Genomic DNA, 14937 nt, shown 5'->3' on the forward strand with positions numbered 1-14937 from the left:
TTTCTATCCTGTCTAACTCCCAGGCTGCTAGCAGTGTGGCAGGAGCAGGAGGAGGAAGAGGAAAACACAATAGGGACCTTGGAATCTCAGAACATGTAGATCTTACACCTAGGTCAGAAGTGGTGGTGGTGGTGGTGGTGGTGGTGGAGCTGCTAACTGCAGCACCATATTGTAGGTGACAACCTGTGCTCTGAGCTTGACTACTGCAGGGAATCTCTTCCCTCAAGTTTTCCTGTTGGGCTGAAATACGAATCAGAGAGAGAGAGAGAGAGAGAGAATGACCAGTGGCAGGTTCATCTTGGCCCTAGGGCACAGCCAGCCCCTGGGCCTCCTCCAGTGATGTATGGCCCGGGACCACCCCTGTCCTCGTCTCATGGAAAAATAGTTTATCCTAAAGGTTTCTGTTCTAAGGGGCCTGGGAGAAAGCTCAATGAGTGGTGGGGAGGATGTGACAAGGAGGAATATGCAAATTGCATATATAGAGGCACAAAAGTGTAGTGTCACTGCACCTCTCTCTATTTTCATATGACTGTATATGCAGTTGATGTGTCAGCATTTCCAAGCAGACCTTTGTGTGGGCACAGGCCTATCTAGAGTGCTGGCCAAGAGAGAGATGAAAGGCTGCTATGAGCTAAGTTGGCGTAATGAAGATAACAGAAGAAGAGAGGCTTGGTGATGGGAGTTGACAATTTATTTTATTTTTACATTGATATCCTGCTCTTCCTTCAAGGAGCCCAGAACAGTGTACGTGGTCATGTTTAACAAGCACGCCGTTGGCTAGGCTGAGAGATAAGAGACTGGCCCAGAGTCATCCAATGAGTTTTATGGCCAAATGGGAATTTTACTCAAGTTTCCCCAGTCCTAGCCCAGCAATCTAACCACTACACCATGTAATAATAATGGTAATATAATAATAATAATAATAATAATAATAATAATAATAATAATAATAATAATAATAATAATAATAATAATTTGATTTCTATACCGCCCTTCCAAAAATGGCTCAGAGCAGTTTACACAGAAAATAACAAATAAGATGGAACCCTGTCCCCAAAGGGCTCACATTCTAAAAAGAAACATCAGATAGACACCAGCAACAGTCACTGGAAGTACTGTGCTGGGGGTGGATAGGGCCAGTTACTCTCCCCCTGCTAAATAAAGAGAATCACCACGGTAAAAGGTGCCTCTTTGCCCAGTTAGCAGTCCTAGCCCAGCACTCTAACCACTACACCATGTAGTAGTGTATTAGGCAAATTTTCTAGAAGAAAGGAGCCTATCTTGGTGAAGGAGGGACCATTGTGATGGCAGAGGGAGCTTGGAATCTTATGAGGGTCCGTGCTTTGAGAAGGGATGCCCGTCACAGCCCAATTTTTCTGCACAGGCTTGAAAGAGAAGTGTGTGGACAGCTTGGTGTTTGAGACCCTTATCCCCAAGCCTATGATGCAGCACTACATCAGCCTTCTCCTCAAGCACCGGCGCCTCATCCTCTCTGGGCCAAGTGGAACTGGCAAGACCTATCTAACGAATCGTTTGGCTGAGTATTTGGTGGAGCGTTCAGGCCGTGAGGTCACTGAAGGCATTGTCAACACTTTCAACATGCACCAGCAATCATGCAAGGTAAGAAGCCCCTGGCTGGGACTAGTTACCTCCAGTTTCTGCCCGATCACAGGTCAAATCTCTTTGTCCTTAGCAGAACTCTGCTAATAACCTTCATTCCTGATTCGCAGTCCCTTTTGTAACTTCTGCCTGAGGAGCCTCATGCACAACTATTGGAAGCCTTCATCTTTGCCCTCCTGTTTCAGCCCTTTGCCATTAAGCCCCTGCATTCCTAACCAGTGATCCTCCTTAGTCCTAAACTACAGAACACCATTCCTGCCCTGTTGGAATTGCCACCATGTTAGCACCTTTTCCTAATGCCCTTATATTATTTAGTGGTTGGTTATAAAATATCTGCATATATTTCACTTCCTGGCACAGTGACTTCTGTTTGCATCATTTTTTATCAGGATCTACAGCTTTACCTCTCCAATCTGGCCAATCAAATTGATCGGGAAACAGGGATAGATGTGCCATTGGTTATCCTCCTTGATGACCTCAGTGAACCTGGTTCAATCAGTGAGCTTGTCAATGGGGCACTCACCTGCAAGTACCACAAATGGTGAGAAACTACAGTATATCAGCATTGGATTTGCACCCTTTATTTGTGTTGTCACTCTACCATCAAGGGATGTTCTGCAGTTAGAAGGTCTGGCAAGACTAGACCGTACTTTGTACTTCTGCCTGTGTTCCAGCTCACAGCTGGCATTTGCTGGTGTTGGCATGTCATTGGTATTGCCCATGGCTTGTGCCATCGCTGTCTTGTGACTTGTATTCTGTGGAAAAGAACGTTCTTTGAATTTGAGTGCTCCTCTGAGCATCCAGTCAACTTTAATATAACTCCCTGCCCCCACACAATGCATTCTTCTTCATGGTCTCTGAATTCAGACTGATGGTATCTTCTGCACCTGCTCATAATACCCATCAGAATCTTCTAGAGCTCAGCTTCAGGGATTTTGGCACAAGCCACACTCCTATGGAGTGATAGCAAGTATCCAATTGGGTGTGAATGTCTTTCCCCTCACTACTTCTTCAACCATTACAGTGGTAGGAGAGAGAGAGATTGGAAATGGTTTCCGCCATGCCCCCACTCAGTCAACCAATCAGATGTTTAGCTGGAAGGAAGAAGTAATCCCAAATGTCTGGAGAGCTACTCAGTTAAACCTGGGAGCTACAAGTTGCTCCTGAGCTACCTTGTATCCACCCCTGCACTAGACAAGCACTATCTCATGCTTATGATGCAGCTGCCAGAAATGGTTGGCCAGCACTCTGCTTTGAGCTCAGATTCTCTGCTGTAGGTTTAACTGGAGAGAGGCATTCCATTACTACAGGTTCTGAAATTGTTTGGCTTTTGGAACTTCAGATGGTATCAAGGGCTTGACAAAACACAGGACAACTTGTTCTACCAGATTCTGGTGTATTCCTGAGTCTCAGCACCTTCCATGTCCTCAGAAGAACTTGAGTGTTCAGGACTCTGTCTTTCCACAGCTTCTCCGGACAGGGGGTGGAGAGCATTGTTGTTTTGTGATGGATAGATGGTACAAGAAAAAAAGATATTGTGCTAGTAATGTTCAAAGCCTCCATTTCTTGAGATGGGTGTGAAGCAGCTATGCTAATGGATACTTCTGCTTCAAGGGTGGAGAAAAAAGATGCGGGGGTGGGGTGTCCAGCTGTACTCTCACAGATAGTGATAAAATGTGATATGTGCTTAAAAAGTTGTTCTCTCTCTCTCTCATCAGCCCCTACATCATTGGGACAACCAACCAACCTGTGAAGATGACTCCAAACCATGGTCTCCACCTTAGCTTCAGGTAAGAAGAGTAATAGTGAATCCACAGGAGACAACAGAATTATGCTGGATCTCTAAATAGCTAGGATCTCTTCTTCTGTCAGCTCCAAGATCATCTAGGGCTCCAAAACTGTGATACTGATATGGATTCATAGAGTATATCAGTAATCAAAAAACCTTCGGTTTAAGATGAGAGTTAAAATGCTTTACATTTTCACTTGTGCCCTAAAATGCAAGGTGCCCATCTTAACTTATACACCATATAAGCTGTAAAGACTTTGTACAGTCTGGTTGTAGCTGATTGTGGATATGGAAAATTTCCTTTCCTTCTGACTCAGCCAGTTCACTGACCAGTCTGAGTTAATTCTGCAGAACTGCTTGAGAAGTAGACTGGCTGGCTTAAAAAACTTTAACTTTCCAAAGCCCAGAAATAAATAAATAAATATTCTGGTAGGGTAAATCTTGCTGCCAACAAATATCTCCTATAAAACCAGGCTATTCCTAACGGGAATTAGAGTGATTAAAAATCCCTGTCTCCCTCCTCTTTCCCTTTGTTACCAGGCAAGAATGAAGAAAGCGGGGGTGCTTTCTCTCCCATTCATCTGTTTGCACATGGAACTAATTATTAATTTGACCAAGCTCTCCTTGAGACGTGTTTTGCAGCAGAGAAGTCCCCCCATAGCTCCTGCTTCTTTTACAACCCTTCTGAGGCTTGTAAAAAGTAAAAAAAAAAACAGAAAAAGAAAACTTTTATTCAAATGCTACAGATTGCTTCTGTCTGAGGCTTTCTCAGCTTTTTAGATACAGTTAAAATTTAGGTTGCAAGGATACTTCAAAAGCACCCCAAATGATGCTGGGGCGGCACACTTTAGAAATCTTGGTTTCTCAGTTGCAAAGAACAGATATTTATGACAATGCAAAGCACACACATCAAAGAAACAGAAATTCTAACGCAAATTCTTACTAAAACACTTTCTCTTGCCCTAAACTTCCATAGCCCCTAGCCTTGGCTTTCTGTTCCCTTGAACTCACCAAGCTCCTTATGAGAATCAAGCCTCCTGCCAATCTCTCACCCTGAGAGATTATCCTGCAGCTCAATCATGAGTCATTCAACCTCATGCTAGTCTGCACTTTCTGCACAGACTTCCTTTCTTGTTCCCAGAAATCCCAGCAACAGCTCTCTAGTCCCACCCACCTGTTGCACTGATTGGGTGAGCCCTGGAGTTCATCAGCCTGTCAGTCAAGACAAGGGTTCACTTCCTGTTAACTCTTTAAGAGGGAGGGGAGACTGGTCACCACAGTGGTATATGATGATGGCTTTAGAAATGAGACTCCATGCACCCACGCTTTGCCTTGATCAGAGATGCATTGGGCAGAAATTTATCAGGTATGTCTCAGGTATGAAATTGGCAGCCATGCTAGCTCACCAAGGCCCCAACGGTCCGAAAAAAGACTTAAAATGGGCTGCGGCAGTGATAGTTGAGGTCAGTGGGGGGAGGGGGGGACCCCTCTGGACCCACCCACCCCTGGGCCTTTAGGAAGTCCCCCAAAGGGGCTGAAGGTAATAAATATATATTTTTTATTTTTTAAAAAAATTGCGAACCACCCCAGACCGAACTGAACCGGGGGGGGGGGTCCGAAGGGGTTCCGAACCAAGGCAGCTGGTTCCATGCACACCCCTAGTCACTCACTAAAAATTTTCAGGATTTGCCCTCCCAACTTTGGCTTCAGAATTCTCAGTGGGCAGACTCAGTTGTGCTCTTAGTTAACTTCCCCTTAGTTATTAACCCCTTCTAAATGGGGATTTTGGACCACAATTACTCAAAAATCACTAGATTGGTGTTTTTCAAACTAGCAAAAGGCATCAGTCCGTATGATGGAGAGCTGGTCTTGTGGTAGCAAGCATGACTTGTCCCCTTAGCTAAGCAGGGTCTGCCCTGGTTGCATATGAATGGGAGACTTGATGTGTGAGCACTGCAAGATATTCCCCTCAGGGGATGAAGCTGCTCTAGCAAGAGCAGAAGGTTTCAAGTTCCCTCCCTGGCTTCTCCAAGATAGGGCTGAGAGAGATTCCTGCCTGCAACCTTGGTGAAGCTGCTGCCAGTCTGTGAAGACAATACTGAGCTAGATAGACCAATGGTCTGACTCAGTATATGGCAGTTTCCTATGTTTCCTATGACCTGAATGTTTGGGGGGAATGCTAAGAAGACATCAAACACTTAAAAATAGACATTATCTTTGGTGAAAATACATTGCCAACACTTTGAAACCTCTTTTTAGGAATTAAAAACAGCTCTAAACTGCTCCATCTCAACAATTTCGGAGGAGTGGTGTCACTTGTCCCCTAATTGATGCGTGCATGATTTCAGAGGGATTGGGTAGATGCTTTTGACTTTATAAGCATTAGAATGCTCAGGGCTTATAACAGCAGAATGTTGAAAGGACTCCTCATCTTAACTATACTGCTACAACTGTGCCAGTATTACAAAATGTTTTGTTGTCTAGGGTGGAGAGGAAGTTTTGAGCTACAGCTTATTTCTCTACTCTGTTTATTGGTCTAAAAAGGACTTTGGGGAAAGGCTGTGTGTTGAGGTTCAGGCCTTTCTCCCTCTTCTCATATCTAACTTGTTTCTTGTCCTGCAGGATGCTCACTTTCTCCAATAACGTGGAGCCAGCCAACGGTTTCCTAGTACGCTACCTACGCCGGAAACTGCTTGAGTCCGACAGTGATGTCAATGCTAACCGGGAGGAGCTGCTGCGTGTGTTAGACTGGGTGCCCAAACTCTGGTACCATCTGCACACCTTTCTGGAGAAGCACAGTACCTCTGACTTCCTCATTGGTAAGGCTTGAGCTGCTATCAGGGATAAGCTTTGTCATGTGTAGGATGCTAGGACAGGAAGCTGTAATGAGATCTGGGAATATGCAGCATAAGTCAAATTGCATCTTATTTCCAACAGTTAAGTCTAACTTTTCTGAAAGAGGGATTCCAGGGCTCAGTATTACACAGAAGCTGTGCTCGCCAATTTGGCATCCCTGCCATTGGTTAGGTTGTGTGGTTACTCATTTGTGAGAACAAAGAAACCTGCATGTGCTCAGAGGCACTGTGAATTATTATTTCTGAGGTCTAGGATTTACCCCTGGTTTTAAAGACAACTAGCTTAACCCACGCAGAGCATCTATGTGCTAATACTTGATTGCTCCCCTCACCCCCTGCCACAGCCCCCCTCACCTCAGAGATCTCTCTACCCTCACCTGAGTCTCCTCCATCCCGTTGCTTCCATCCCCCTCACCCCTCTTGGTCACTCTTCCATCCCTTTACTCCACTGCCCCTCACCCCTCTTGGTCGCAGCTGCAGCACTGCCGGCACCTATTGGCCAAGCTGCAGCCCCCTATCCCCAGAGACCTCCCCACCCGAGCCCCACTTCTGCTGCTCCTCACAGGAGCAGCAGTGGTTGACCAGGTCCTTCCTTGCTGCTGCCACCATAGCTGCTCATTTCCCTCAGGCCGCTGAGAGGCCCAGGTCCATCCCTTGCCTGCCTGCCTCTCTCTGCCAGTAGTCTCTGTGGCCCCAAACAGCAGCAGTGGTTGACTGGAGCCTTCCTTGCTGCTGCTGTCGCCATGGCCGCTCGTTCCCCTCAAGCCGCTGACAGGCTTGGGCCCGTCCCTTGCCCTTCCTTCTTTCTCTCTTCCCCTCCCTTCTTTTCTCTCTTTCTCTCTCCTCCACTTGCTTTTCCCCTCTGTCTTTCTTCCCCTCCTTTCTTTCTCTCTTTCTTTCTCTCTCCCTTCCTGAGTTAACAGATCTTGTTCATCTTGTTTCCTCATCTAATTCACACAAAGGCAGCTTACTTCTCCTGAAGGGGGGCTCTTTCCTGCATCACGACCCCTCTGTCTTCCGACTAGTAACAGTTGCATTCCAACTGACTTTAACCATCACAGTCTCTTCCTCCCTATCTGCATATGGAATCTCCACTGCCCAATCACCATGGTACTTCTGCTCTCACAGGCTCTTCCTCCTTATCTGCATATGGAATCCCCACTGCCCAATCAGATGCTTCTACTCACAAACTCTCTCAAGAGCTGCCACACATGGGATAAGCCATGGGTACCTCTTAGAGAATTATATAGAGAGATTTTGTGCACTGAGTCCTGACTCAGATATGGTCCAGTTTTCTTCTACATCTCTATATTTAGGGCATCCTTCCCTAATTGCTATATTATCTCCTCCTTGCACGTTCATTAATTCCTATTTGGTGAGCCACATGTTGTTTACAAAATCCATTTCTTGAACCCAAATATCACAGTGTCACAGATTGCCACTAATAGGTGACATTTCACACCTCATTATTTAGATTAGCCTTAAGCTATATCCAGAAATTGCAGGGTGTGCTAAGCTCCAATTTAGAAAGTACACCCAGAGGGTGGATTCAGTTTTCTCTCTCAGGCTATAGTATAGACAGTGTTAAGAACTAAAGAGAAAAAGCTTCTATAAAATACTAGTTTACTTATATAAATTGTAGTACAGCATATACAGGCATTATAGCATAGACAAAGCAAAAGACATAAACATAGTATTGATTACAAAGGGCTTTACATGAAAAATGGCTTCAAAGAGCATAGTTCTTAATTCAAAGTTACTTCAGTCATATTTGCAATTGTCCAGAGTCAGGAAGGTGCCTGAAGGCAACCTGCATCTACATTAAAATGTCCACGGTTTTATCCTAAAATTTGTCATGCCTATACAAGATCATAACTGAGAAACACATCAGTGTTCCAATCCTGTCTTACTAGCTAATCCTGTCTGTTTTACTACTTACCAATCCTATCACATACAACTTTGCTTGCTGATTACTTGATCTATTGTTACTTTAACTCAAATGCATGATTAACTTATTTAATGTAGATATATATTCCCTCACTAAATGTATATTATATTTAATTACATTTAATTTATATAAAATTATATAAGATTATAATTTCTTAGGCCTTAGCTGAATCAAATGAAATAAGGAAAGTTTGGGTGAACTTATTTCACTATCCATTACAATAGGAATCAGAGGGAATATATTCCAGTCTAGTAAGGAGGTGTCAGGCCTACCTAGAACTGGTTGGTCAGGCTGCCCTTAAGTTGTGTTGTCAATGAGAACAGGAACGATGAGGCATAGGACAAGCCCACATGGACATCTCTCCAGTGAAAGGATCTCTAAACAGCTAGTGGGTTATTCCATTTTTTTTTATATATCCACCCTGTGACTTTCATTAGAATTGTTCTAGGCAAATGCATTTTCTGGTCCAAATCCAGCACTCTCTCCTCTACACCACACTGACTGGATCTGGCACAGACATAGCCACTGTGACTTAATAGTGACCTCTTGTAGACAGAATATTATGTTCATTTGGTGCTTCCACATTGACAGTAGCTCATTCTCCCCTCCTCACTTTCCAGGCCCGTGTTTCTTCTTGTCGTGCCCCATTGGTATAGAGGATTTTCGGACCTGGTTCATTGACCTGTGGAACAATTCCATCATCCCCTACCTTCAGGAAGGAGCAAAGGATGGGATCAAGGTATCTTCGCTTACATTTCCACCATCACTAGTAGATCTAGTGTAGTGGCGGTAGCCTCCTCCACTTTGCATGGGTGGATGGCTTAGCTACCTTTTTGCTCTGTTGTAAATGGTCTAGAACACAGGTTCCCAACCTGTGGCCTGCAGACCACTGGTGATCAGTGAAGGAACTGCAAGTGGTCTGTGGGTGGTGAGAGAGATATTGTAATAATAATATAATCCCGTGTACCTCTTTTGTATCATATGCAATGTTACATTACTATTCACAATATAATTCACTTCACAGACATTCTTGTGTAATATAACATAATAAATTACTAGAAATAGCTGTGTTTTTAATACCCCTTGATATATGACTTCCATCAGCCATAGGCTATGTTAAAGATGTTTAAAACGGGTTGCTGATGTGGTGGTCTGCAAAAGCTTTTGGTGACAATGCAACCACCAGCACAGTACTTCCAGTGACTGTTCCTGGTGTCTGTCTTATGTTTCTTTTTAGATTGTGAGCCCTTTGGGAACAGGGATCCATCTATTTATTTATTATCTCTCTATGTAAACTGCCCTGAGCCATTTTTGGAAGGGCGGTATAGAAATCAAATAAATAAATAAATAAATAAATAATGTAGTTGTCCACATAAAGGAAAAGGATGGGAACTGCTGGTCTAGATTAAAGCATTTTACAGATCATGAGTCTCAGCCAAACTGCCTATTTGAACATTGCTCAGCTCCTGCTTGAATTCATTCTGAGCTTCAACCCTGTCTCTTGCAGAAAGATGGGATGAGTGGCAGCTGCATGATGTTTGTTTCTGCGAACAATGCTGCCGCCAGGTTCTAGCAAACATTAATATTCTTTCTTAATTTCTTAACCATTGCAGGTGCACGGGCAAAAAGCTGCCTGGGAGGACCCTGTGGAGTGGGTGCGAGACACGTTGCCATGGCCATCAGCCCAACAAGACCAATCAAAGCTCTACCACCTTCCCCCACCCAGTGTGGGGCCCCACAGCACTGTCTCACCCCCAGAGGAACGGAGTGGCAAGGATACTACGCCCAGCTCTCTGGAATCGGATCCCTTGGTATGTCATTCAGGCTACAGAGGAGGACAGTTGCCAAGAAACTGAAGCCAGGCTTCTGATGATGGCATGATGGTTAGAATCTTGGTATGAGGGAATTAGATTTTAGGGATGGCCCAGCTCCTGCAGCATCAGAGAGCTTAGAATATGTAATTTGTCCCTACAGTCAGGCTCTGTACCAGAGGACTGGAAAGTAGCTAATGTAACTCTGATTTTCAAAAAAGGATCCAGGGGGGATCCAGGAAACTACAGGCCAGTTAGCTTAATGTCTGTGCTGGGTAAATTGATGGAAAGAATACTGTGTGTTAAACACATAGAAGAACTGGCCTTGCTGAAGGAGAACCAGCATGGCTTCTGCAAGGGAAAGTCTTGCCTCACTAACCTTTTGGAGTTCCCTGAGAGTGTCAACAGGCATGTGGATAAAGGTAATGCAGTTGACATAGTACACTTGAACTTCCAAAAAGCTTTTATTTATTTACTTACATTTATATAAGTATATAAGCTCTTCCTCCAAGGAGCCCATGGCGCTGTACTACATACTTAAGTTTCTCCTCACAACAACCCTGTGAAATAGGTTAGGCTGAGAGAGAGATGACTGGCCCAGAGTCACCCAGCAAGTATCATGGCTGAATGGGGATTTGAACTCAGGTCTTCCTGGTTCTAGTCCAGCACTCTTAACCACTACACCATGCTGGCTCCCTTTTGACAGTGTTCCCCACCAAAGGCTCTTGAGTAAATTTAGCGGTCGTGGGATAATGGGACAAGTTCATGTGTGGATCGGTAGTTGGTTGAAGGGCAGGAAACAGAGGGTAGGAATAAGAGGGTAGGACAGTTTTCACAATGGAAAGAAGTAAGAAGTGAGGTCTCGCAGGGATTTGTACTGGGACCACTGTACTTTAACTTGTTCATAAATGATCTGGAAGTTGGGTATGCAGCGTAGTAGACAAATATGCAGATGACACTACACTATTTAGGGTAGTGAAATCCGAAACAGATTGGATCTCTCCAAACTAGGTGAGTGGGTGACAAAATGGCAAATGTGGCTCAGTGTAAACAAGTGTAAAGTGATGCATATTGTGGCAAAAAAACCCACCCCAACTTCACATATACATTTATAGAGTCTGAGCTTTCGATGACTGACTAGGAGATAGGGATGTGCATGGAACCGGTGGGGGTTGGTTCGAAGGCAGCGGGGGGCATACCTTTAAGGCGGAGGAGGGTGCACTTACCACTCCGCCGCATTTCCCCCACTGGCACTCCACTTAAAAAGTCTCTGTCGGGGCGACAGCTTACCTCCCTGCCGCCCCAGTATCCTCCTCAGCCGAAAGTAAAAGCAAGTACCCAGCGTGCGTGCACACAATGATCACAAGGTGGCATGTAAGTGCAAGACAAAGAATTATGTTGTCAGTGTCACATACCAACTGAGATATTACTGGGTTGTCTTGGTTTTCCTGAAATATATCATTGTGGTATTTTGGATATTATGGGATAGAGTAGTGCTGCACAACTTAGGCCTTCTTGCAGATTTTGGACTACAACTCCCACTATTCCTGACTATTGGCCACTACTGCTAGGGATGATGGGAGCTGTAGTTGTGCAGCCCTAGGATAGAAGGTGGAAGCAAATGGTAGCTTTCATTGCTTTGTAAACCTTGAGACAAACTGTTGCTAGGCAACCCCTTAGGGGCAAGCTTTGTGGGACAGATGTCCTATTTATCCAGTTTACGAGTCTTGCCGTCATCATTTGGGAATCACACTTCTGTGCTGTTGCATTGAGGTGTATTGGTACAGCTGTGTTTAGGAAGTCTAGGGTTGAATCATGATAAGAAACCTCGTAGGGTCCTGCTTAGGGAACTTGCCAGTCTCTGCCCCATTAGTTTCATGGGTCCAAGTCTAATGGGTTCCATTTTGGAATCCGGATTCCAACTTAGAGGGTTTATGCAGTTGGTTTCCCAAATGCTGCAACCAGGACACATCTGGGTCCAGGTCCTATGAATGACCCCTTGTAATAATCAGCCTCTCCTCTCCTCTAAAGAGAACAGGGAGTGAACCCTTGTCTTGATGGACATGCTGGGAAATCCAGGGCAGCCAATCAGTACACCAGGTGGGTGGGCCCTGGAGAGGCGTTGTGTGAAATTTTGAGAAGAAGAAGTAGTCTATTTGGGAGAAGCACGGGCAGGAAGGCTTTTGGAGGAGCGATGGAGTTTTGCTTCTTCATGGTCAAAAGCTGGCTTGGAGAACTCTCTTATGGAATAACCTCGGCAACTCCTGAAAAGGCATGGAGGGCAGGAAACCTGAGTTCTCTCCCGGAGTTTGGGGTGAATTCAAGGAAGCCAGGGCTTTTGGCTTCTGGAGGTTAGTCTAGGAAACAGTTGTTAGTCAGATTTTGTGTTAGAAACTTATCTTTCTTTCATGTGCTCTGCATATCCCTGAACCTGTTCTACTGTCATTTTCTTGTAACACAACTAAGCTAAGAAAAGCTGAGCCTGAGCCCATCCAGCTAGGGTGTTGAAAAATACTGTAAGCTTTAAATAGGGTTTTCTTACATCCATATTCTTTGCAACTGGGTAACCACAATTTTTAAAGTGTGCCACCCCAATATCATCTGGGGTGCTTTTTGAAATATTCTTGTAATCTACTGAGTATTTCTTTTACCTGTAACTAAAAGCTAAGAGAGCCTCAGACGGAAGCTGTCTGTAGTATTTTGAATAAAGTTTATTTTTATTTTTGTTCTTTGCAATTTTAACAAGCCTCTTTGAGTGGATTTTTAACTCAGGAAAGCAGGGGAGAAAGGAGTCCCCCACCCTCTGGTGCAACATGCCTCATACATTCATCAGCTTCCAAGTTTTCCCACCATGTGTAAGCTTGCATGTGAAAGGTTTTTATACTTTTCCAATAGCAGAGGAAAGGGAGTTGCCCTGGAATTCCACCCAAGCCCAGGGCGGGTGAAACTCTATTGAAAATTGGGTGTGGTGGCAGCGCATAAACTACTTGAAATACAGGGAAATTTTGGAAGAAGCCTTTGTTCAGAAAGCATGGAGGGGATGATTTAGCATTTTTCTTCCCCTCACGTGGGCTTGCTCTAAGACAAAGGCTTGGTAATCCGCTACACCCATACTGGGAGGCAACCACCAAACACATTGACTTGAGGAGCCTGAGTTAGGTACCTCACTGTGCATGTCTATCTATCCCTTCTGAGATGCAAGGCCTTCTTGGAAAGCTTTGTAGTGCATGCGCTTACACACACACACACACACACACACACACCCCTCCCTCCCTACCTGAATCAGTCAGCACACAATGACCACAATTTTTAAAAAAAGATGTAAATGGAACCAAGGATTTTTTCTTTGTATGTAACTGTAAGTAACTGGAACATGACTGCATTATGCAACACTGTATCAATTGTACTTGAACTCCTTTCTGTGTCACAAGGGCAGTACACTCCTCCACACCCTTGATCAAGACTTGTCCAAAGTGCAGACAACATTGAGGTGAAACCTCTGTCTCTCTGTCTCACCTATATGGGAATCCTGATCCCCCATAACTCATTTGAAATTCCTGTGGGGTAGGCTTTGACACAAGGCATGCAGCAGCTGGATCTTGGCCTTGACAGACTGAAGGACATCTGTAGAGCAATACACATCACCTATAAAACTTTGGGGTTACCAGTGCCTTCTTCCTTGTCTTGTCCCACACAGATGGCAATGTTGCTGAAGCTCCAGGAAGCCGCCAACTACATTGAGTCTCCTGACCGAGAAACTCTGGACCCCAACATGCAGTCCACACTCTAAAGGTGACTGGGACAGGATGGAATGGAGATGGGAGTGAGCTGGTCTCGGCTGCCTTCGCTCCTAGTTCTTCTTTGTCATTTGTATCTGCACCTGAGCCTGGAACAGAACACCAGAGAGGACAGGGAGGCGACCCATCACTCGCTTGCTCTGGGATCTGTGCAGATGGACAATGAGTGTGTCAGATGGTTTGCTCCTCCGCCTGCAAGGCCACCGTTGTGACCATGGTGGTAGGCGAATGATAGTTTTTATTCTTAGGCTTTCTGCCTCTATCACAAACTCCTGGGCTTTGTAGTGTGACTGGAGGCGGGGCATTGATAAATCTCTCGGATCCAGGGTTCCCAGCATCCAAGTTCCTGTGTGGGACAGAGACTCTTAAGACCTCCTCACAGAACTGGCCACTGCGTTTCTGCAGGGCAGTGCTGGTGGACAGGGCAGCAGCCAAGTTTGTGGTTCCCTAAAATGAGGACCTTTTTATAAAGTAAAGTAAAACAAAAACCCAGAACGGAACCTGTAAGCATCAGAGTGGAAGAGTCACCGCTGCAGCAAACCAACTGCTAGCACAGCTGCTCCCCTCTGGATGCTTCCCCTCACGCTTCCCTCTCAACACAAACATAGGCAAAGGCCTAGGACTGTTAATTCTGTCTTTGTACCCTCCTTATTTAATCTGCATGATGGTCCTTTTACATTCAGACTCCCAATAAACTCTGATTTCCCCCTTCTCTTTATTTTGGCTAAGCTGGGCCATTTTGTTTGCTCTTTGGTTTCAGGGATTATGTTTGCGGTTCTGGTTTTTGTTTTGTTTTTAACCACCTGGCATTGGTTACACAGGGAGGAGCCGTTGGGATTCATTGTGGTTTTTTTTTTGTTCAGTTCACTTCATGTCCTTGTTTTATGCCTCGGTAAGTTCCATCACTGCAGTCCCTCCAAACTAACATAGGTGCTGACTGGATGACCTCCAGCAACCAGACCCGCCTTGTGGGTCCTTGCAACTTGCTTCAGATGCACACAGGGTTGAATCAGCGGCACAACCTTCTCAAAGATGCACAGTTTGCTGGATGGGCTTCCCTTCCTGCCTCATTCCTTGGCCTTCCAACCTTAAAAGCACAAGAGGCCTGTTGACTGGG

The 14937-nt window shown here is 45.0% G+C and overlaps 1 protein-coding gene across 8 annotated transcripts in view; it reads left to right on the forward strand.

The window, feature by feature from the left end:
• The window catches only part of NAV1 (neuron navigator 1), a 409357-nt gene extending 394819 nt beyond the window's left edge, over nt 1–14538 (forward strand). For all 8 annotated transcript variants that reach the window (XM_053243557.1, XM_053243560.1, XM_053243559.1 and 5 more), the window contains 7 exons: nt 1385–1620; nt 2010–2161; nt 3339–3410; nt 6032–6228; nt 8833–8951; nt 9826–10023; nt 13721–14538. In XM_053243557.1, the coding sequence (XP_053099532.1) occupies nt 1385–1620; nt 2010–2161; nt 3339–3410; nt 6032–6228; nt 8833–8951; nt 9826–10023; nt 13721–13813 (1067 nt within the window). In that variant the 3' untranslated portion in view covers nt 13814–14538. The remainder of the gene's footprint in view (nt 1–1384; nt 1621–2009; nt 2162–3338; nt 3411–6031; nt 6229–8832; nt 8952–9825; nt 10024–13720) is intronic.
• Nucleotides 14539–14937: the final 399 nt, after the last annotated feature.

This window comes from Hemicordylus capensis, chromosome 4 (assembly GCF_027244095.1).
Source record: "Hemicordylus capensis ecotype Gifberg chromosome 4, rHemCap1.1.pri, whole genome shotgun sequence".
Lineage (NCBI taxonomy): Eukaryota > Metazoa > Chordata > Lepidosauria > Squamata > Cordylidae > Hemicordylus > Hemicordylus capensis.